The sequence below is a fragment of the Urocampus carinirostris genome, chromosome 9 (assembly GCF_059441175.1).
Source record: "Urocampus carinirostris isolate Australia breed hairy pipefish chromosome 9, RoL_Ucar_1.0, whole genome shotgun sequence".
Taxonomy (NCBI): domain Eukaryota; kingdom Metazoa; phylum Chordata; class Actinopteri; order Syngnathiformes; family Syngnathidae; genus Urocampus; species Urocampus carinirostris.
Genome location: NC_142357.1, coordinates 19,681,305 through 19,704,946, shown reverse-complemented (window position 1 = coordinate 19,704,946; position 23,642 = coordinate 19,681,305). Strand labels below are relative to the sequence as shown.

At 37.7% G+C, this 23,642-nt stretch overlaps 1 protein-coding gene across 3 annotated transcripts in view; it reads left to right on the top strand.

Moving 5' to 3' along the window:
* slit3 (slit homolog 3 (Drosophila)) overlaps window positions 1–23,642 on the top strand; it is a 354,995-nt gene that overhangs the window by 278,385 nt on the left and 52,968 nt on the right. For all 3 annotated transcript variants that reach the window (XM_088344825.1, XM_088344827.1, XM_088344826.1), the window contains 8 exons: window positions 5,398–5,530; window positions 10,858–10,926; window positions 11,065–11,136; window positions 14,603–14,674; window positions 19,072–19,143; window positions 19,222–19,304; window positions 20,128–20,208; window positions 20,723–20,847. In XM_088344825.1, the coding sequence (XP_088200951.1) occupies window positions 5,398–5,530; window positions 10,858–10,926; window positions 11,065–11,136; window positions 14,603–14,674; window positions 19,072–19,143; window positions 19,222–19,304; window positions 20,128–20,208; window positions 20,723–20,847 (707 nt within the window). The remainder of the gene's footprint in view (window positions 1–5,397; window positions 5,531–10,857; window positions 10,927–11,064; window positions 11,137–14,602; window positions 14,675–19,071; window positions 19,144–19,221; window positions 19,305–20,127; window positions 20,209–20,722; window positions 20,848–23,642) is intronic.

Sequence of the window (23,642 nt, the reverse complement as noted above, 5' to 3'; positions counted from 1 at the left end):
GAACTCAAATTTCATGAGTACTCAAAATGACAATCATGTGTATTTATGAAAGTATATCTGTGTTATATGCAAGGTTAAAAAAAAACAGAAAAACAAAAGTCTAAACCGTATCCATTTATGCAAGTTCGCTGTATTGATCTCTTTAATTACTGGATCTCATATTTAAGTACTTGCCAATTTTGAGTGATTAGAAGCTCCAATCCTTAATCCATCACAACGAGCATTGCTGTTCAAAAATTGATGGGAACATTCAGTTAAATACTCTTCAGATCATTTTGTTTGCATGCTGCCCACTATTCACTACTGTTGATACACAACCAAAAGTACACGTATGAGCTGACTCCAAGATTTGAGTAGTTTATTTTAAATATGTTATGTCATCTTATATGGGAATATATTAGGTAGGGAGACTATCTCCATGAGAGGAATTTCAGCGCCCACTTTTTCTTTGCTTGCGACAGTCCACCATAAATCGATTCAGTTGTATTTAGTAGGTAACTATAAAGATCCTGCAGGGAATGTCTCACCCGGAATGAGGGATATATGCAACAACCTAAGTAACGCAAGAGTACTCAACAATCAGTGGACAATATCAGTTATGGTCCGCGTTTATAAAGTAGTCCAGTAACATAGCAATGCACCAAGTATTAGAAACAGTAGAGCTACAAAATTGTAACTCTTGCAGTACTTGTTAAGGCGAAAAGTAATTGTTTTCAAGGAGCGTGTTCTTTTGTAACACGTTAGTTCTAACACTGGCTTTCAGTGATTATTTTTTAAAATGGCCACTAAATCAGACTGCTGATGCCCACAAGACTTATTTATAAACAAAACAAATACCGGATCGTGGCTGTCACTGTTTACTTCAAATGGAACATTTTTTGGTTAGACATTGCAACCCAAACGTCTGATATTTCCGGTTGGCCATCTAAAAAGCAAAATGAAATTCTCATGAGAGGAAATTGAAACACACAGGATGTAATTGTTGACATCATGTCAGATTGTGCCAACCGCTCGACTTGAGCTAAACGGGCAAGGTAGAAGCCGTAGCAAAGATTGTTCACATCCGTCTCCTTTTTTACGAGACCGCTGTTTGGCAGCCTCCCATGAAATCATGACGTCACTTTGTGGTCGGTGTGTTGAAGCTAACGGTTGGGCGACTACGCCAGTTTCCAAGTTGGATACAACATTGCTGTGATTTTCTTCATCCAAAATGTCAGTTTTACTGTATGTTCTGTGCTATAAGACGCCCCAAAAATTGTCTTTTGTCATATGTGTTTCATATATAAGGCATAGAATCCTGAAATGAAGTAAGAGACTGGCGTCGTAGGAAATAATTTGGTCCTTCTGAACTGAATGAAGATGCGCGCATTGTAGGAAGTAATTCATTCATTCTGAATTGAATGAAGAGAATGCAATGTGGGAAGTAATTCGGTCAACCGGAAATAAATAAATAAGTGCATGGCCTATGTATACGTTGGTCACTAATGCTTAGTTTTAGCTGAGAAAAGTGAAACACCATTCTCTCTACTCTGACATACTGGGTACACTGACAAAAAATAGTGTGATAATAAGATAAGACTAATGACTTTTCATGTGTATCCCTCGTGGTCTAGTGCATTGTTTTTCAACCAGTGTGCTGGGCCACACTAGTGTGCCGTGAGACCTTCTCTAGTGTGCCGCTGGAATTTGCCCAATTTTATCTTTCCAAAAAATCAGGCCATTATTCAGTATTTTTGCTATCTTCAGACAAGGACCTGTAAAGGTCATCCATATCAGTAGGTGGCAGTAGATTTTTATATATTTTTTATATACTAATTAACTTCTCATGAGGTAGCACCGTACATTTAATAACTTAATTTGTTCAACAAAGGGGTTTAAGATTGCACTGTAAAAAATAAAAACATAAATAAAGCACATTATTCTTTTTTATTTTAAGCATTATTTTCTTCTTTTTATATGCTAATTATCTGCTTATGAGGTAGTAGAGTGAAATGTTTCACATAACTTCATTTTCAAACATTTTCGACGGACGGTGTGCCTTGGAACTTTTTTATACATAAAAGTGTACCTTGGTTCAAAAAGGGTTGAAAAACACTGGTCTAGTGGATAGGATCTGGCGCCTTCCGGGCTGTGATCCGGGTTCGATACTCATTGCATTCAATGTTACACAATTGTGAACAACATCCATGTCAGTTAGGTTATATTTGGTGCTCTAACCGTTGCTATCCAGTTTGATCCCTGTTTCCACATTTATAGTCAGCAATACAATGTATTGACTAATGAATAATTGCACAAATATGGTAATGCATTTTCAGTTCTGTCTTCATATAAGGCGCACCAGATTATGAGGCGCACTTTCAAATTTCTGGCTATTTGGGGTTTTTGGGTGCACCTTATTGTCAGGCAAAATATGGTAATGTTTGCTCCTCAGATAGTTTCCTGTGTTGCAAGCATTAATTTCAGATCACCTTGAAAAGTCATTAGTAGGTTTAGCAGCTTGTTTTCCTCTGCTTTGCTTTCCCACTATTTTATTAGCATTTTCTGTTGGTCTCTCATGTTTGCTTCAGGAACGTGCTCCTGCTAACCACTCATCTCACGTTCCAAAATATGTATTCCTGAAAGAATATGTCATCGTTGCATTTATTTTGCATTAATCACCGACACTTTAATAATTATTATACTATTTACAAGCATTGGCATGACAACTCCTAGTAAAAATACATACACACTCACACATAATCATATATATATATATATGGGTCAATTAAGTATTATTTTAAGATTGCTGATTAGTTGAATAGTTTACTAGTATACTTTCTTAGGGTATTGTAATATTTTAAGATAGAGGGAGAATCATTCACACTGATATAATATAAATCCAAAATTTGTGACACTTTTTTTTAATTGCATTACAAAAAATAAGGGACGCTAGTTACACTGTTCTAATTTTCCGAGACATTCCTGTTTATATAGCCAGAAGGATCAAGTGGTAATTTTAAAAATAAAGTTAATTCTCAAAGAAAACTTGTTCAACATTCGCTTAAATGTATTAGAAATGTTTTTTTTTTTGTCATCAAAACTCCCATCCTCTTCAAAATAAAGGTAAAATGAAAGAAAAACATAAAATAAAAATGGTTCCCATACCCTTTAATGAGTGTAAATTATAAGACAAGAGTAAATAAAATTTTTACATTTTTACTAAAAATAAAAAATAAGACATGGCCAAGTCTCGACAAAAAATAATTTCCAAAACGTTCCTGGCAATGAAATCACCTTGCGAGAAAATTCATCGCCGCTAAACATAAACCTACTTCTCGTGTCTATTTGGTCACATGCATTGCCAAAAAGTCAAGTTGTGTTATTATTGGCTTTCTAGCTCCTCCTCATTATCCTTCATTATAGTTTTAACTGTGTTGTTTTTCACTCTGCCCAATTTAAATGTTCCCATAACGCAAAAAAACGATGCAACATAAGCAAGCGTAAGATTGTCTTACGAGTAAATGAAAGCCTTTGTCGGTCAAGAACAACATTTGGGTTTTTGATTCTTCCTGACTCTACAAAGTCAGAGCTCCAAACAGACAGCCACATGTTTTTGGTTGAGGAACCATGTTTGTCAACATTTAGCTTTGCACGAGCATGACTTTTATGTGTGTAAGAAGGTGGGGGGGCGTCCTTGTCACATAGTCCTTGTCGGTTGCCTGCAAGTGCTATCTTATCGGCTTCTGTTTATTGCAGATAAGATAATAAAGCTTTATTTATCTCATTGTGTGGGCTTAACTTGTTGCAGCAGCGCAGAGGATTGCCTCAAAGCACATGAGAATATTGGGGGGAAAATTCAAAACAGTGTTAAATGTATTTAAATCCCTTTCTCTTGTCAAAAAGAGGTATTTAAAAGAAAAACACTGCATTGCTAAGAGAGTAATTGAAAGAGCATTCAAAATAGGACTGCAACAAACAATTACTTTCTTTTTGTTTTAATTTGTCCATATTTATGTTTTAACTTTTGTGCATTATGTGTTCGAAAACTGGCAGAGAAAATTGCCAGTGTCAAGGTGAAAAATACCATGGTATAGAAATACATTAAAAGGACTGATTTTCATTTCAAAAAGATATGGATTCAATTTATAAGCAAAATGTAATTAACTCTCACATAAAACTGCATTTTTTTAGATTTGCATTCACCTTTGTGCTTTTTAGCACTCTTCTTTGGTTGCACTACAAAATCCAACGATGTCTAGTGGTCATATGAAACACACTATCCCTTTAAGAAACTGACATACTGTGTGTGGTAGTAGTTCACAGTGTCTATTAAATACAAATAAAATGAAGGGGAAAAGAAAAGAAGAAAGGAAAGAAGGAAGGAACAAAAAGAAATAAAGAAAGGTAGAAAGAAAAAAGAAAAAGGTAGAAAGAAAGAAACAAACAAAAAAGAGAGAATAAGAGAGCAAGAGAGAGAGAGGTAAGAAGGAAGGGAGAAAAGAAGGGAGAGGGAGCAAGGGAGAGAGGGAGGGTGGAAGGAAGGAAGGAAGGAAGGAAGGAAGGAAGGAAGGAAGGAAGGAAGGAAGGAAGGAAGGAAGGAAGGAAGGAAGGAAGGAAGGAAGGAAGGAAGGAAGGAAGGAAGGAAGGAAGGAATAATTTTAAAAAAAGAAAAGCCTTATTTTCATGCCTAACCTTATTTCCCGACTGAATTTTGACCAAATAAATAATAATCATCAACACAGATTCTTTTAGAACGCTCCAAAAAATACAACCATTATAAAATGAAAATATCTCAAGTACTATTAATGCACATATCCTCTGAGCAAGCGCAACGTCAACAGTGGTAAAAAAGAAAGCCTCGCTTCAATTTTAACTAGATTACAGGTAAATGGCCGTACATGGAATGCATTTTCTACGTGACCATTTTTGGTGGTTTTATTTATACTTCCGCCTTAAAACCAGCAGGTCTTCCAGCCACGCATGCAATTGTAATCCTTTAAATAAGAGTAACTGCTCTTTTACGTTCAGTGCCTTCAAACCATCTAAGATAAGATAATCCTTTATTTATGGTTCATCCTTTTTTTAAAACGTCGGATTTAAGCATGGCTGCAGGAATAGTGGCGATAAAACCGGTTCATGTAATCCCAAGCAATCATTCATGGTGCACAATCACGTGCTAAGGATGAAAAATTAGCGTGATCATCCCAGCATAGCGCATTAAGCGTGTTTTAGCCCTGTGGGGTTGTAGGTTGGTGAAGTTGGTCATATTCCGTTAAGCAACGCAGCAAAATTGCATGACATGTAGACTCATTTTAAAAAAGATATCCCCAGGTGGCCCAAAATAGTAAGTCGATTAAAAATGAATGAAAAGGGACGTTTTCTCATCAAATGTGCTATCTCTCTCTCTCTGTCTTGCAGGGGTGGAGGATAACGGGTGCCTCACCGCATCCAGCTGCCCTGACGTCTGCACATGCTCAGATGGTGTTGTACGATGCAGCAACAGAGGGCTGCACTTGCTGCCCAAGGGCATTCCCAAGGACACCACTGAACTGTGAGTCTGGTGCATAAGAAGGATTTTCTTTCTCTTAAGTCATGGAGAAAAAACTCATGGGTCAAACATACACACAATATAGGGCTCTATAGGTGGCTCTTTTCATGAGTACATATGGCTCCGAAATAAAATGTAACTATTGCTCATCTCTCTGAGGCGTTCCAAAGTCAAGTGATTTCATCCCGATTTTGGTCCATATAAAGCCGAAGCAACTTAATGCAGAAGTTTGATAAGAAACCATTTAAACTGATAAATAAAAAACGTTGGCAAACAACTTTGATTGGGTGAGCAGTACAGGTGGGCGGATCCCTGCACACAGCACAAGGCCCTTCCTTCTCTCTCTCTCGCTCAGTGCAGTCGACACCGAAAGTGAATATGACGATATGCTTATCGTTTGCAGTAATTTGTGACATTTTTACAAAAGAACTTTGCATGCACGTTGTTTTGAAACCGTTATTAAGGACAAATTTCATGGAAAAAAATTACCTCAACACTCTTAACTTAAGGTGGAAGACAAATTGTAAAATGGCATATCTACATTGATTTGGGACACAGGATTTGGCATCATTAACATTTCATACACTTGATTAAATCATCAAATTACACACAGTGAAATAAAATGTGCTGAAGAATTAGCTTTTGTCTAGAGAGCGTGTTTGGCAGTTTTTTCAATTTTGTCTGAAAAATATATGATCTATGATTTCTTTCTAAAACATTGTTTGCTTTTATGGCTCTGCGTCAAAAAGGTTCCTGACCCCTGATATAGGGCATCAGATTTCATATGTACCTAATTTTTGAGTCTTTATAAGATGTCATAATGTTAACGAGCCATAATTTTTGTTGCAGAGCAGACAGCAAATATGCTAAAGGTCGTCTTCAATCAAAGCTTGGGAAGCTTATAAACCTGTATGCCCTACATCAGTGGTTGGCAACCTTTTCTGGAACACGCAGTGGTTCATGGTTTGACAATGTTTTCACGACCCAGCCCATTGAACATGTCTGCACTTTTTTTAAATAATAATTGCAACAATAATAAGATGTATAATAATAACGACAGTAATAATAACAATGACCGTAAATCCACTGTGTAGTCATGTGGAATATTAAGATGTCATTGTAATCTCACACCAAAATCCCCCAAACGCTTATCCTAACGAGGTTCATCCCTTCTTTGAATTGTGGACAGAAATTGGTGTGCCCGAGGTCACAGGCAGAATATGCAAACTCCATACATGAAGGCTGGTAGCTGGAATTGAACCTGGGACCTCTGAACTGTAAGGCGGTTGTGCTAATACCAACACAGTCTCCTCCAGGGGTGCCCAAGCCAGTCCTCTAAAGCCGGATGTCTTGCATGTTTTTAGAGTTTCTCTGTTCCAATACAGGTGATTCCAATCACCTGGACCATAATCAAGCTCCCACACAGCTTGCTAACAAGCTGAAAATTTGAGTTGGAGAAGAGAAACCTCCAAAACATGCAGGAAATGTGGCTCTCAAAGACCAGGTTGGCCACCCGTACTCTAGTCGCTATCATAATATTTAATGCAAAACATCAAATCAATTCGCATGCCAAATAATTAAAAAGACAGACTCACCAAATGAACAAACCCTGCAAAAAGTTTGTTGGCGTTATGTGGTCTCTGTTATCTTCTTGACTTTGGGATCCATGCACCCTCTAACTCCATTGCCAAAAGTCGTTTTTTCGTTCTAGCATATTGTCATTGACCATCTTCAATTCTGACTGGCTATAAGCGCAAAAGTTTGGTTAGATTCATCTTTCACTGTATCTTTGGCTGGCAGGAAACCTTGTTACCAACATGAAAGTTGCACGGCCCGACAGGTGGCTGCGCCCGCCCGTGTGAGCTATACTGATTTTAATTCAAACGTACCATCTCAAGGCCCCTGTTAAAGCAATCTGAATCATAGCAGTGACAGTAAAACAAGAACAGGTAAAAAATAATGGATTTATTTTTCCTTCTGCCCGGTACCAGTCTGCAGCCTGTTTGTTGACAACCACTGCCCCTTCATCACAGGAGTTTGGTTTTTGTGCCATATAAAGTTTTTTTAATCATATAATGCATAAAATAGTAAGCAAGCATAAAATAAATATAGTATAAATGTGTATGGTAATGGCGGTACGGTGTCTGACTGATTAATATGAATGCCTCAAAGTTCAGAGATCCTGGGTTCCTGCTACCAGCCTTCCTGTCTGGAGTTTGCATGTTCCCACTGTGCCTGCATGGGATTTGTCTGGGAGACTACAGTTTCCTCCCACCCAACAATAACTTACATGGCAGCTCGATTGCCAATACAAATCAGTCCTTACAACAGGAGCGTGATGAATGTTTTTTGTTTTTTTTAGAAACAGACGTGTCTCTATTTTCTGTCCTTGTTTCACTTGAATGAAAGCAAAAATAAAATCCACAAAATGGAGATACATCATTTGGTTTAAGCATTATTTTTGGTACATCTACTTAAAAGGACTTCTGTATCATTTAGCACCTCCCAGTAGTGTAGAAAAAAAAACGATATAGATTTGAATAGTTAGCAAAAACTCATGAACTATCATGTGAACATGCATTTTTTTTTAGATACTGATATGTCAAGAAATGTGTGTTTGATATGCAAAACATGGGCTCACTTGGAGAGAGTTAACATATATGTCTGTCACCTTGCTGCTATGGGCACATCCAAAACCCTTGCGAAAATCAGCAAGAAAGTGAGGGGAAAACTGGAAATCGATACTAAACAGGACAAAAAAGACGGGAACAATACCAGACAGAAAACACAGGCAGGGAACCGGACAGAGTAAAAACCCACGTCTTACGGGGCAGAGGTTCGTTGACGGACTGACAAAGGGTGAGTAAAAGCACTGAGCTTAAATAGAAGGGAAGCCAATTTTTCAACAAGCGCAGCTGGCGCCACACGGGCGGGGCCAATTGGGCACCATGGCAACCGTGACAGATATAGGTTAATTATCTGCTGATAGAATTTATTTTTTGTAGTGTGTGAATGAAATATGTAAAAAAAAAAAAAAAGCATGATCAGCTGATTGATTTTGAAATGTTTTAACGCAAGTTAATCATTTCTGGGGATATTTGTGTCCCACACCACAACCAAAGTGATTAGCGTTTACACAGAAAAGGGCAATTATCCGTAAAACTTAGCAGGCTTTAAAATTTCCGAACATTTGCTGGTTTATAACGATCCCGCACCCAAAACAGATAAGACGAGTCAGCAGAGGTCAGATGCAGATTCCGTGTCGATTCCTTACGAGATCTCTAAATGTTTCATTTAACCTCATTCACTGTCAGCTTACTTCACTCGAAAATGTAGTTTTGACATATTTAGCCGTCAATGGCAATGAACGTCTTTATAGAGTCACGAAAAAAGTGTGTACGGGAGCAATGAAAATGATTTTGTTTTTGTTTTTCTTCAAACGGAGAGAATATCCGTCATAGAAAAAGTGAACGGCGACACGGCTGCCAATGGCATTGTCGCAGTTCCCTTCAGCCCTGCAATGACTCTTGGTCCTCGGGGTCAATAATAACAGTGATTAGGTATTGATCAGTCCCAAGAAGGTACTCCATCATAGGGTATGCGCAACCTACTTTTAACCCGGGAGAAAGAGAGCGAGACCAGCGTGTCATGAAAAGTGTTCGAAGTGGGAGCTTCCAAGCATGTCGACACTATGTCAAGACTCAAATTCTGCTCCTGTATCTTCAAGAGCAGCTTTTGTAGCGTTGCTGCACTTGTAAACATCTCAAGCCCAGATTACCTGGACATTTATATATTTTTTTTATTTTCACTCAGCTTTGCGTTCGGTGTGCGCAAACTTGTGGGTCCTTTCAGGGTTTTTTATTTATTTGTATTAAAGAAAAAGCACGTTGTGGAACATTACAGTTGCCAATAAATCTTGTAACTATTTATTGTGACTCGCAGTCAGTTTTCTAAAGCTTCATAAGGAGAAATGCACCTCTTGTCCAGAACATATACCAAATCGCATTGTCTTAAAAATCTCCTAGTGTGTGTGTGTGTGTGTGTGTGTGTGTGTGTGTGTGTGTGTGTGTGTGTGTGTGTGTGTGTGTGTGTGTGTGTGTGTGTGTGTGTGGTGCATAATTTAGCTGTAGCTAAACTTCTCTTAGAATAAAGTGCGGAGTCAAGATTAGCGTCCAAGCTCCACTTTAATCCAAAACACTGGAAAATTTAAACATACAATGAAAGTACAGTAAGGTTGTCACTACACCACAATCGTTTGACAAAGTCTATTATGCAACCATCACTTTTTATCAAATACATCGAACATTTTCTCGGCAAAATGATACATATAGAACGTTACAGACGATGGGGTCAAAGGCAAAATAACAAAAGCAGATGACTGTTTATGGTGAAGATGCCATGTGTCATTCCAAATGTCTAACTCGACTCGACTCATATAGCTGCCTTTGAGACGTAACTTCCTGTTTCAGTCTCCTTTAAAATGCATACGGAAGACGAACTAGGTTAACTTCAAGTTCGCTTTTCCTGGGGGGCAGAACACCTTCTAGCTTCATAATAACATTCAATGCAAGTATAATTGGCATGCTACATCACTATTGCACTTAAGGAAGGAATTTATATTTTAGCACAGAGAATAGATGTCAACATGGATGCAACAAGTTGTCCTCTTTCAGAAACTTTACAGAATCTTTTGTAGCGTTTTCATTTTTTTTCTTTTTCTGTATTTGTGTTTTTGCAAATCTTTACTGTCTCTTGACAACCAAGGGCAAGTGCACTAGATAAAATAAATATTCCTCTGGCAGATAGTTTTGGTCACATTAAGTGCTATTTTTTATTAGATTCTTATCTTCCTTTTTATTTATTTTTTTCTGAGTAAAAACTAGAAAACTGGATTTAGCCTAATTAAATATATTATTTAACGTATATATTAATTTTTATTTATGAGGATATTTTCCCATTTTACCCCAAATCTTTTTCTATAGATTAAATATATATATATATATATATATATATATATATATATATATATATATATATATATATATATTCTGTACAGTGCCTTTAAAACGAGCAAATGTTTTGTAACAAGACCTTTTTATTTTTGGGAAAATTATGGTTTGATTTATTCGAATGAATTTTTCTAAAGGGCTTCTTTGTTCAGCTCCAATGCAAGACTGACTCTTTGCCATTACAGTACTACAATAAAACTTCATTTTTGACGTAGAATTACTTTGGTGTATTTAAGTTTTTTGAATGATTTTTTAAACTTCCCAGTGGTTCTGTTGCAGCATTTCTCTTTAAATCTATGGAACCCATCCTTTTCTTGGCAGATACCTGGAAGGTAACATGCTGACTTCTGTGCCGAAGGAGCTGGCTGCCCTCAAGCATCTGTCACTCGTGTAAGTCATCATTGTGAAAAGTGTGTATTTCGTCAATGTGTGTGTTAAGCGTCTATAAAGCGTGTGTGAATAAGCATGTGTTAAGCTTGTCCTCAGTGTGTCTAAACTTTTACTATGCTTGTGCATTCTCCTCGACAGAGACCTGAGCAACAACAGCATCAGCACAGTGACGGCGTACACCTTCAGCAACATGACACAACTGGCCACGCTGTGAGTTCTCCTTTTGACAAATTTGTATCTGCAATCTTGGTGTGTTGTGTTTCTTCATGGTTGAAATGTGCCAAAGCTAAAATGAATTCATTTTACTTTTCACTGCAAATATATATCTCCACCAAAGTTGTGCCACAATGTTGTGAGCATCCATAGTCTGACGGGCTATGTAGCATTTTCTGTATTGCTTGTTTTCCATTACAGTCCATTATGATTTTCATTATAGATTTTATTTTGACTCCATTTGCTATCCGCATTATGGTGTGTGTCCGTATCTATATTGGAGGATGGCAGCAACTCTTTTCTATCATATTTTACATTTTGCTTCGTTTTATAATCCTCATTTGTTTATGCTATATTTCGAAATTTTTATCTGCTGTATTTTGGGCAACTAATAGATTTGTTTTGCGTTGCCGTATATATTTTTTTGTTATACATAATACTGCTTTCGTGTATTCAGTGACGTGAGGTGAGTGTCTGGTGGGGTACAGTCAGATTTCCAAATAAATAAACATCGTATTCATCACTTGATTGGCAGAGCAAGAAAGCCATATTGAAACTGTAGAATTTTAAAAAAATTAAATGAAGTGTACTCCTTTTGAATTGACGTACTAATATATAGGTAATACTCCATTAAGATAACAAGAAAAAAAATACTGGATGATTAAACTGTGTGTTCCTTGATAAAACTGTCACTAAATCAACTGTTTGGGGCTGACGTGTTTGTCAAATCACTATTGCCCTCTACCATCAGGTAAAAGAGTTGCGTGCCTCACTCAGCTTCTGCAGACACTCAGCACAGTAATATGTCACATACTAATTGAATTAATTAGATCCAAAATATAATGTAAAAATTCAGCAATTAAAAAAAAGGAATCCCAAAATTGTGAATTTTAATGAGAAAGAAACATAACTCTACGCAAATACAACCATTGAATGTATTTTGAATATTGCATTCCCATGATTACAAGTGAGGCACAGCATCACGTGCCTCCCCTGACTGAACGGCAATGCCTAAACTACTTTGAGACAAATCGACTCCTCAATTTTTTGGAATGTTGTGTTTAGTGTCTGTATGGTATTCATGTTTTTAATCTTACCTGATTTTATCCATATTAATGTGCAGAACTATTATAAAGTAAGCTTTAAATGGTTTGGGGGAATAGTGGAATTTAGCCCTGGAAAAAAGACTTTCAATTTTACCTACTAAAAGACATAATATAACAACCCAGGCTTAATTTTTGCTCTTCCCATATCAATCAATAATCCGAGTCTATTCAGCACGCTTCCATGATCCCGGTGACTACATGCCCCTCAATTTCAAATATGTCGACTCTGCAATTTTTTTTTTTTTTTTCGAGGACCAACACGTTTTCCCTTTGGTGCAGTCGCTCCCGTTGCCAAAAGGGAGTAGGCTAGCGCAATCATCAGCATCGGTTAGCCCCCAGAAAAGCATCAACCCAACAGACTGTGATTTAAGTGCGCGGCTCAAGGGTGTCTTTACTGCACTGCGGGCAGGGAGAACCCTATCCCATCGCTTCCTTTCCCGTCTCACAAGGATCGAGTTTGCAATTTGACCAAACATTGAGTGCCACCACGTCTCATGCATAGATGCCAGTGCTGCTTCTCTGTCATTTGCGATGTTATTGATGCCCAGGTGAAAGAGTGGAGAGACTCTTTAACCAATCAGAATACACTATGCAAATCAATGTTTCTAGCACCATAAAAATAGTGTGATAATAATTAGTACATTTGGTGGTCTAGGGCAATGTTTCTTAACTGTGGTGTTGTCGACCCATTTTCAGTGGGTCGCGGGCCTTTGCTTTGGTACAATAATGCAAAGGAACGGAACAAAAGAAGGTTCAATTACACTTTTTATCAGTCACGCAATAGTTTAAACGCATTATATTTTTGGCTTTTTACCATTAAACAAATCTTTATTATCTGAATGATTAAGAAATGATTTATAGATAGATAGATAGATAGATAGATAGATAGATACTTTATTCATCCCCTAAGGGAAATTCACATTTCCAGCAGCATCCCTGAGCTGAGAACAATACAATAATAAAGCCAAAAGAAAACAATATACAAATACCCAGTGTGACGTGCAAATGCCCACTTTAGCATGTTATATAGATTAACTAAATAGTGCTACACATAATGCAGTAAGATCCAATGTAGGTGGTGTGGTTTAATGTGGGCCTTTACTCTGCCGGGTGGAGTTAAAGAGCCTCATGGCATGAGGAAGAAAAGAACTCTTCAGTCTGTCCGTAGTACAAGACAGTGACAGCAGTCTGTCACTGAAACTGCTCTTCTGTCCGGAGATAATGCTGTGAAGCGGATGCGATGGATTGTCCATGATTGACCTCAGCTTTTTCAGTGCCTGTCTCTCAGCTGCTGTTGTTAGGCTGTCCAGCTCTTTGCCCACAACAGAGCTCGCTTTCCTAGCCAGTTTATTGAGACGAGAGGCATCCTTCTTCTTGACGCTGCCTCCCCAACACGCTGCCGCATAGAAGAGGGCGCTTGCCACTACTGTCTCATAGAATATTTTCAGGAGCTTTTTGCAGATGTTGAAGGAGGCCAGTTCCATGTTTTAGTAATATTTTTGTTACAAATGTATTTTTGGTTGTAGCTATTTTAAAACAGTTATAGGGTTTGCTTATATGTGAGTATATAAGTTACTTGAATTAGTTTTGGTTTTGCTGGTCATTTTGTTTTTCGAACAAAGGTGAATACAGTATATTCTTGCTTTAGACTGCACAATTCTTTTTTTGATGGATTTGAAGAGTGGAAATGTTTTCTTGACTTGGGTCGCTGTTTATCATTAAGGTGAAATTGTGGGTTCTGAAGTCACAAAAGATTAGAACCACTGGTGTCGGTGCCCTCATCACCGTGATCTGGGTTCAAATCCTGTTGCATTTAATGTATTGCATTTCGGGGCCAGCAATGATTGTCAAAGGATCAATCATCGCTTAAATACAGAAGTGCACTTTATAACCTCATGTAGTGACACGCATCAATAAATACTGAATGCATATCCAATCTTATCCACCAGGTTATAAGGTGCACTGTCCAATTTGGGTTTACAGGTACGCCTTATAGTCCGAAAAATACAGTAGTTCTGGAAAGAATCCACTTTTACTGACAGGATGGATGCAAAATCCTAATAAATATGACAGATTGTCACAATATGTTGATTTATAACTAAACTCAAATGAAATGCTGACTAACAACCGATGTTGAACTGTGTTCCTTCCATGCATGCAAATCAGTGAAAATGTCTCCTCAGGCCAGCATGATTCAATAATCGGGGGGCGCACTCTAGCGTGTCCGTCCCTGACCTGCACCATCCGATCCTGAAAATAAAGCCATCTCTGTCAAAGTCATATTGAGAATGGAACTGATGGGAATGTGAACGATGATGATGCTAACGGCCATGACCTTGTGTGTGTTGTCTCTACAGCATCCTGAGTTACAACCAGATCCGCTGCCTCCCGGTCCACGCTTTCCACGGCCTCAAGTCGCTCCGCCTGCTGTGAGTCACCAGCTCGGCCCCCCCATTTTCCGCCTGGGAGCTAAATCAAAATCTAATCAGCCTCTTTTGGCGCATGTCACGGCCGCCCGCTCGTTTGTTGCGACCCGATAAGATCAAAGCGATGAGCTCGCGTCATCTGTTCGATTCCTGATGCGTGGTGCGGTTGGTCTGTCTTTTTGTCTTCCTTTCTTCTTTCGCTTCCTTCTGTCCTCTTAGAGTCTGCCGCCGCCCACCCGGCGTCGGGCTTGATAAATGGACCTTCACTGTGCGTTTCTCGCTCTCATCCATCAGCTTGTCCACCCTCTGTCTCACGACCCAAATGCATGGAGCGCCTTCCTTTCGCCGCCATGGTTGCCTCTGTGCTGCTCATTTCATATATAGTCTTATGTTTTACACTTCGTAAGCCGTTTTCATACCTAACATTCAAAGCCCAAGAGTAGGGATGGGCGATACTTTTCATTGGAGAAATGTACTCATAAACCCTTGCGCATACCTGGCATCAACTGTACGCAACGCCGCTAGAGATCGGCATATTTATTTTGGCGTCAGGTGTGCAGAGGCAATTTTTGGAGAAAAACTAACAACGTAGAGTTTCAAACATGTTTGATAATTTTGTCGCTCAGTCAGCAGATTCCTAAAATGTGCGTGATTGAAGAAAAACTGCAAGCTACTCTTTCCAAAATGGATGCGCTTGAATACGTTTATGATGCCCTTCTGGAGCAGAAATGGGACGAAGATTGGCCAACAGTATTCCTATAATACACAACAGAAGCAAAACGTGAGGTCTGAGGGTACTTAATATAACTCAAACCAAGTCCTAAATCTATACATCCAAAATAATGAGCAGTGAAAGTCCAAAGTCGTATCATCGGAGTCATTGTCAGGTCTTTAAAGTTTATTTTTAAATCCTCTAAGAACAATGACAAGCGGATGCAATTTGGTATGTTACCGCGGCAACCGCCTGTGACATCAACACAAAAATACAACTTAAGATCTAGCCCTTTTCTCCGCAGTATGGTTGCCCTGGTGCTCACATTTAAGCAGCCCCTGTTCAAGTTTTTTTTGGGTGCGCAGTAGTAAATATGTGCTCATATTGGTAATTATATAGCAGCATTATCATTATTTTTCTGATTTCACTATTCATTTTAATAAATATGTTCAGGAAAATATACCTAAAGTAAGCCATGACAATAAATTATATTGTTATTCATTCTATTCCATTTAATTACTTGCCTCATCAAATATTAAAATTGTATTTATTTTAGAATAGTAGTTTTTAAAAATGTACTCAAAATTCAAGAATTGTGTTTTACTACAGGGCAGCAGGGCGGCGCGTGCACCACAGTTCTGTGGTCATGAGATCAAACCTCCTGTGAGGAGTTTGCATGTTCTCCCCATGTTTGAGTGTGTTTCCTCCGGGCACTCCGGTTTCCTCCCACATCCTTAAAACATGCATGTGAGGTTAATTGGGCAGTCCAAATTGTCCCTAGGTGTGAATGAATGAGCGAATTGTCTGTCCCTGTGTGCCCTGCGACTGGCTGGCATCCAGTTCAGGGTGTCCCCTGGCCACTGCCTGAAGACAGCTGAGATGGGCTCCAGCACCCCCACGACCCTAATGAGAATTAGCCGTGCAGATAACGGATGGACGGATGTTTTACTACATAAAATGTTTTGTAAAATTAAGAAAAATAATACTTAAATTGACAGCACAAGAAGAAGATATTTATTTGTAGGGCACAACTTTTCGAACATTACTCGGGTCCATAATAATAATTTGATGTAACACTTAATCATTTTGTTCCATGTGTAACAAATGAATGATTTCAATAATTAATGACATAGAAATATGGTATTATTCTGTCCTTTCCTTTCATTTGCGATATTTTAATTAACGTTGGCATTAAGCCACAACTCCCCTTTCATTATACCAGCCGGCCTCTCTGTTCCGGCTAAATCCTTTTATTCCCCTCTCTTCCTCTGAGACATTTACAAATGAAGTTCATGTATCTCAGTTACAATTTTTTTGCCCATCCTCAGAAGAGTCGGGTCATAAAGGTGTGATAATTAAACCTGACCGACATTGCGCTTTTAATTTCATTGCCCCTTAAGTCTGTTTTAAGTACAAACAATACACAGGTGTCTTGGCTGAGGTAGGACCACCCGATGAGTCCCAGATGACTATAATAGGTGGAGCGAAGGCTACAAAACACTCTGCTATCGACCATTTTCACATACGTGACGACACCACACCAGACGGTAGTAACCCGTAGTATACAGTGAATGAGGCCAGTAAACGGTAGACAACAGCTATACAGCTGCACTACTCAACACCATTGACAATGACTGTCCATCCAGTAGGGTCGCGGGGGTGCTTGAGCCCATCCCAGCCATTTTCGGGCAGCTGGCAGGGCCTGAACTGGTTGCCAGCCAGTCGACACAGAGACAGAGTACTCACTCACTTTTTCACACCTAGGGACAATTTGAACATGCATGTTTTTGGGAATGCCCGGAAGAAACCCCCACAGGCACGAGAGAACATGCAAACTCCACACGGGGAGGCTGTGCGCTAACCACCCAGCCACCGTGCTGTCCTGGCAATGACTAGTCAAACGAATTTAGGCTACTGTCAGGTGAGGTGGCTCACCTTGTTGGAAAGCACAAAAGGTCTATTTTAAGAAACTGAAGATAAGGTTTTTAATGATTACTATTTTATTTTATTTTTTACAAAGAGCTACTTTCTCCTTAAAAATGGCACCTAAAAAAATTGAAAATTCACCTTATCCATTATAAAATATGATTTTCAATAGTTGGCCGGTCTGCATAACTCATCATTTGCAAATGTGTGACATTTAAAAAGCAATGTTTTGGTGCATGTCTTTTTTTTTCAGTTGACTGAGCTTAGACTGTGCTCTCTTTTTGGGGGGAAGGGGGATCCCTCACCTGCCTAAAGCTCACAGATTGTTTTCCTATTTCATCTTGCCTTCCTGGTCTGCTTTCATTTCAGTTGATGTTGCCTTGGGGACCAGCCCCCGCTTAGCAACCTGTTGCCAGGCAGTGCTCAGCGTCACTGCATTATTACCCTGCAGCCGCCCTCCCGGTCCGGTCCGGTGCAGGCCGGAGCGATTAGTAACTGACAGGACAGTATTTTAGAGTGACGAGAACAATGCTTTGTATGTGGAAAAAAACCTTGCTGGGAGGCAGTACAAATCAGTAAGAAAGACTTAAATGAGAAGATTTTCACGACTACGAGATACCAGTGACTTGTGGTGAGGTTTATGTCAGGTGAGGCACAATCAGATTTAAAAATAAAAATAAATGAACCTAAGTATGTGTGAATGCTGATATCAGGCAACAGTATATGTGCCAATCCCAATTTTTCACTTAGCAGTACATGCAATGGTAGCCGATCAATGTATTGTTCGGTAGTGGCTATTTATCAATTAGGGGCCTAAAATCTGAAGAATAGTAAAAAGATAAAGCAATACATAAAAGCAAAAAATAATGAAAAGTATTATGCCGAGGTACAAGTGAGATCGGCCTAAAAAATTCAGGCCAAACTGACCCGGCTGAACCCGGCCGATTAACTTGATTTGAGGGAACGGGCCCAAAATAAACCCAACAAAATAGCTCAGAAAGGAAAATTATATTCTGCAGATAACAAGCTAATGATGATTAGCTTGTAATCTGCATAATGATAAACAATTCAAACCCAGGTTCGGGCCCGGCCCCTAGATCTTTCACTTGTACTGAGGTATATCTTAATAAATTATAATTCTTTTAATCAAAGAAGCTGAATTTAATGTACTAACAGTACCAGTATAGGGTGTCAGTATCAAGGACTATTAAAATGTGGGTGTCAGTATTGTTAAAAAAGTTTTTTTGTTTTTGTTTTTTTATCAAACTTTTGAATTATATTTTGTACTATTTTGTAGTACTACTATAATGTATCATTTGCAATTATTAAAACTGCCTTGCCTACATTTTTCCTACAGTATACATAGCGACGTATTATGTCCACATGCAGTCATTTATTACTTTCCAATGGCAGCTGTAGCTAAATTTCTGCCGACACAATCTTTCTGTTGACTTTCTTTAAAATGTATAAATATTTTAGTCATGTTCCATTATAGACGCGCACGGTGGTCTTTCGCTGAAGATAATTTGAATAATTTATGGTGCCGAACGAGGCCGTCTGGCAGCCAACGTGATTTACCTCACATGATGGCTGTGACTCACTGCGTGTCCCTTGAATTTGAACAAGGAAAGGATTAAAAGCATGTAAATTTCATATCACTCTAATCTACTGGATGAATCAGATTAATAATCCTCGGTGGAAATGTTTAAAGAAGTGAAAAAAGAAACTGTTTTATATTTCATTTTTGTTCTTTTTCTGCAAGGACTCTACACGGAAACGACCTCTCAACCATCCCAGACGGCGCCTTCAACCACCTGACGGCGTTGTCCCACTTGTGAGTTCATCCCTAAATGTGCCGGCAACTCCCACTGGATTACCAGCAAAGATATTCTTTTTTTTTTCTTGTTTGCAGGGCTTTAGGGGCCAACCCCTTGTACTGCAACTGCGACCTACGCTGGCTCTCCCAGTGGGTGAAGGCCGGCTTTAAGGAGCCTGGTAAGAACAAAAAAATAGATACAGTACCATAAATTTTGTCTTTGTACAAGCTGCACAGGATTTTAAGCCACAGATTTAAGACAAGCGCACACCTGGTGACTACCTCGTGGGGAATTTGCCGTTGTTGCAGCCCTAAACCAAACTGTTGAGAATAGTGCCAGTGCAACACAAGATGTAGTTATTGCGCTGTTCTCATTGGTGTTTTCTGCTGTAACGGACTAAATTCATTTGCTTGCCATTGTTCTTCGAGGGTTAAAGGAAACTCCATTGGCCTGACAATGACATCAATGATACAGATACAGAACAGAAGACTGCTGTTTAATTTGGATGTGTCAATTAAAGACTTGATTTTAGGTCAAATATTTTAATGATGTAGTCAATATTGAATAAGTACCCTCTAGCCCCCCGTTTTGCAACTATTTCGCATGATATGAATACAGAGTTCATGCTGACGCCTCCACTTTCTCACCATTGATTCATTAATGTCGAGTTTCCAAGTGTCAGCTAGATTTCCTTCTTCAACTGCCAGAGTGATCACTTTTAACTTAAACACGACATTATATGCTTTTCTTTTAGTAGTTTTAATCTAATGAGGCTTGGCAAAAGGAACAGATTTACAATGGCAAAAGTTGTGATTAATCATACAGTTATATTGAATATCCGTGAACTATTCATTTTATTGGTCTAGTGTCGCTAGGCATTTTTTTTTCTGCTACGAAAAAAAAGAGAATAAACCGCACTGTAGTAATAGCTGCACTGTTTCAAACATGGCACAAACTGTATATATTGTCTGTATTGTCAAGCATCTGCGTCACTTTAACAGGTATCGCTCGATGTAGCGGTCCTCCTGACATGGCTGACCGGCTTCTGTTGACAACACCTCTCAACAAATTCCAGTGTAAAGGTAAGAAGGGGAAATTAAACCTGTGTTGTTTTTGGCCATTGAGAAATGGATACTTTGGCACGTTAAGGTTTATTTAGAAAGAAATTCTCAAATGAAATAGCAAACCATAACCAGAAGAGCTGTCTACTCTTTATATCTTTCAGGACGACTATCTGTTTTCTCCATTATCTAATATTCATTTCAGGCACTGTAAAAAATAGTGTGATGATTAGGTAATGTATAACACCTTTTCATATGTCATTTATATCAGTAGTGGACTAGTGGTCAGGTTTCGGCGTTTTTATCGCTGTGACATAGGTTCGATCCTTGTTGCATACAATGTTTGGAGATTTTGATTAGCGACATTTTTTCAACTAATCAATTATTGCGCTTTATGTGTATGTATTTGTTTTACAAAATAGAATGCATTAATTAATCACAAATAAATAAGCAACAAATTAGTTTATATGAATAATCCATCATTAAACTCTAGTTTTCCCGATAATTTAATCCTTGTGCCTGCTTGGTGGACCAGGACCGGTGGATATCAGCCTTGTTTCAAAGTGCGCCCCCTGCTTGGCGGAACCTTGCCAGAATAACGGCACCTGTGTGGCAGGCCCATCAGGATCCTACCAGTGCACTTGTCCATTTGGATTTAAGGTAAACTGCTCTGTTCTTCCTAATTTACAGTCAAGGGACCAAAAAAGAAGTGATGTAACAAAATACAAATACAGTAATCATTTTTCACGAGAGTTGCATTCCAAAAACGTCCTGCTATAGTCAAAACCTGCGGAATAGAAAACTACTTGTGTTTTTATGTATGTATTTGTTTTTTTTATTTTTTGTTTATGCATTTTTTTTTATCTATTTATTACTCATGGACAATCCCAATTTATAGGCTCCAGTATTTGTTTAACATATACAAACACTGTGTTTTTTTGCAAATTAATTTTAATTTTAAAAAAAAAATCGTGCCATTTTAGTGGACTGCTGTATGGATTAGGGACATAATCCACTTTACATAATATGTCGCCGCCATCATTTGAATTTAATGGAAAACTGCATTTACCTTTCTGTCTTTCCTGCAGAAACCATATATTTTTACATTATCTAACATCTTTGAAAAAGTGCCAGGGAGCCACTAGAGAGCGCATGTGGCTCCAAAGAAAGTTTAGCTGGTGGAGAGGTCCAAGTTTATTGACAAAAGAAAGCATCTCCCTATCCGTATCTAATCAGAATGCAGAACAGAATGCATGATGAAAATCTGCAAAGTAGCGAAGTAAACCGCAATATAGCAAGGTAATATCGTACCGTGTAACAATGTTAACAAGACAATCAAAATAATTTCCATTGCACAATATTTGGAAAATATAAAGTCAGTAGTGCGAATAAATTGTAAACACAATTGGATCAAATTTGAAAGTTATAATACATGCATAACCTTACGACCCACGAACAACATTATCATAGTGGTAATGATAGTTGTAATGGGAACACAGTATCGATCCCAAGCCAATAGTATCGATTTGATCCAAGTACTAGCTGCGCATCGATAATATCGATATTTGGATCGATCGGCCCACCCTTAGCTACCAAAGAATATGACTCTAACCCGAAAACGGAGATATCAACTGTAATTCACGGAATTGACGTATGTTTAGCCAAGATCCTCGATGTATAACGGCGCGGCATAAACCCGTGGCATTAGCGGCATTATCCGGCTTAGCTACGGCTGTGCATGCATAATGAATGGAGCCGTTCATCAGCCAGGACGTAATGACTGCAGCCAAGCTTCTCACCCACACAAAGACAAAAGGAATACGGCGTATCCTCCCGATTTGTAACTGCGGAGATGTGCAAATCTGCACTGACAATAAGAAATCTTCACTGGACCAGTGTGTGGACGTGTAAATGGCTTTGCAGCTCAATTATAATTAAACCTGTATGAGGTCTACAGGCCGTGTACAGAGAAAATGTTCTTCCATCAAGTGTTAGTAGCCAACGAAAATATCAGCATTAGGGAAATCAATTTGTAGTTTAAAAAGATATATATTCGCACAAATCATCGTCCTAATAGCGGACATTATCATCAGAAGAAAACAAAGAACAGACAAATCCGATGCTATCACTACAAAATTACAGTTATAAATTTAGGGAGAAATATGTTAAAATAGTATTGATCTTTTTTTTCCATGAAAGTAGTTTCTAATTTCCTGATTAATCAATTAATCAAAAATTGTTTTACTTGGCTCCGATGTTCAGACTTATTTTATGACATCTTTTTTTGTAAAATAAGAAAAAAATGAGAAAAATAAAATTATCTGCTTTATTTAATCATTGTTGTATTTTTCGTGTTGTTTTTTGGAATTATTTTATAAGATATTGGTTGGGAGTTTTGTATTACTTTTGAATAAAATAAGTAAATTAATACCCGGTAGTAATTTTTTCAGGAAAAATATTTTACATTACATTACTTTTGAAAAATAATATTAGTCATTATTATTTTATGAAAAAATATCCTAATTTAAAACAAGAAAATAATACCTGCTCATTCAAAGTGTTGTTTTTCTTTAAACCAATTTTTTAATAGAATTTGAAAAGGTAAATTAAAATGTGTATTCCTTGTAGAGTTATTTTGGAAAAAAAAATGTGTGAAATAGTAATAGGTCTTTTTCATTCTACTAAAAATAAATCTCAATGTAGAATAAGAAAAAATAAGTTTAGTCATTCAAAGTATATTTTTTTGATTTAAGAATCACTTTTTAATGCAATTTGAAAAAAAAGAATAAAACTTTACATTTCATAACTAAGGAGATTTTAGTTGTATTATCATTATACGAAAAAATATGAAAACCAATACTTGTTTTGGTCTGCTAAATACACATTAAAACGAAATAAGAAAAATTATACCTGCTAATTATTGTTTTTTTAAAGTTACAAACTTATTTTAATCAAAAAAATACTCAACACTAAAAATTATGTTAAATAGAAAAAAAACAGTACTTAAAATAAATATTTGTGGTCATTTCAGTTTTATTTGAGAAAAATAAGAAAAAATATACTTTGTCATTTCTTTTTGGATATGAAAAATAATACTTGTTAATTCAATTCTTATTGTTATTATTTTACAAAATCGTTTTCCATCAAATTTGAAAACTAATACTTTAACTTATGTTGTTAAATATTCTGTGTGTGTAAATATGACGCCTCTTGTGGTGTTTTAGAAAGAAAATAATATATACCACCTATTTAAAAGCAGATAGATAGATAGATAGATAGATAGATAGATAGATAGATAGATAGATAGATAGATAGATAGATAGATAGATAGATAGATAGATAGATAGATAGATAGATAGATAGATAGATAGATAGATAGATAGATAGATAGATAGATAGATAGATAGATAGATAGATAGATAGATAGATAGATAGATAGATATTAAAAGAACAAA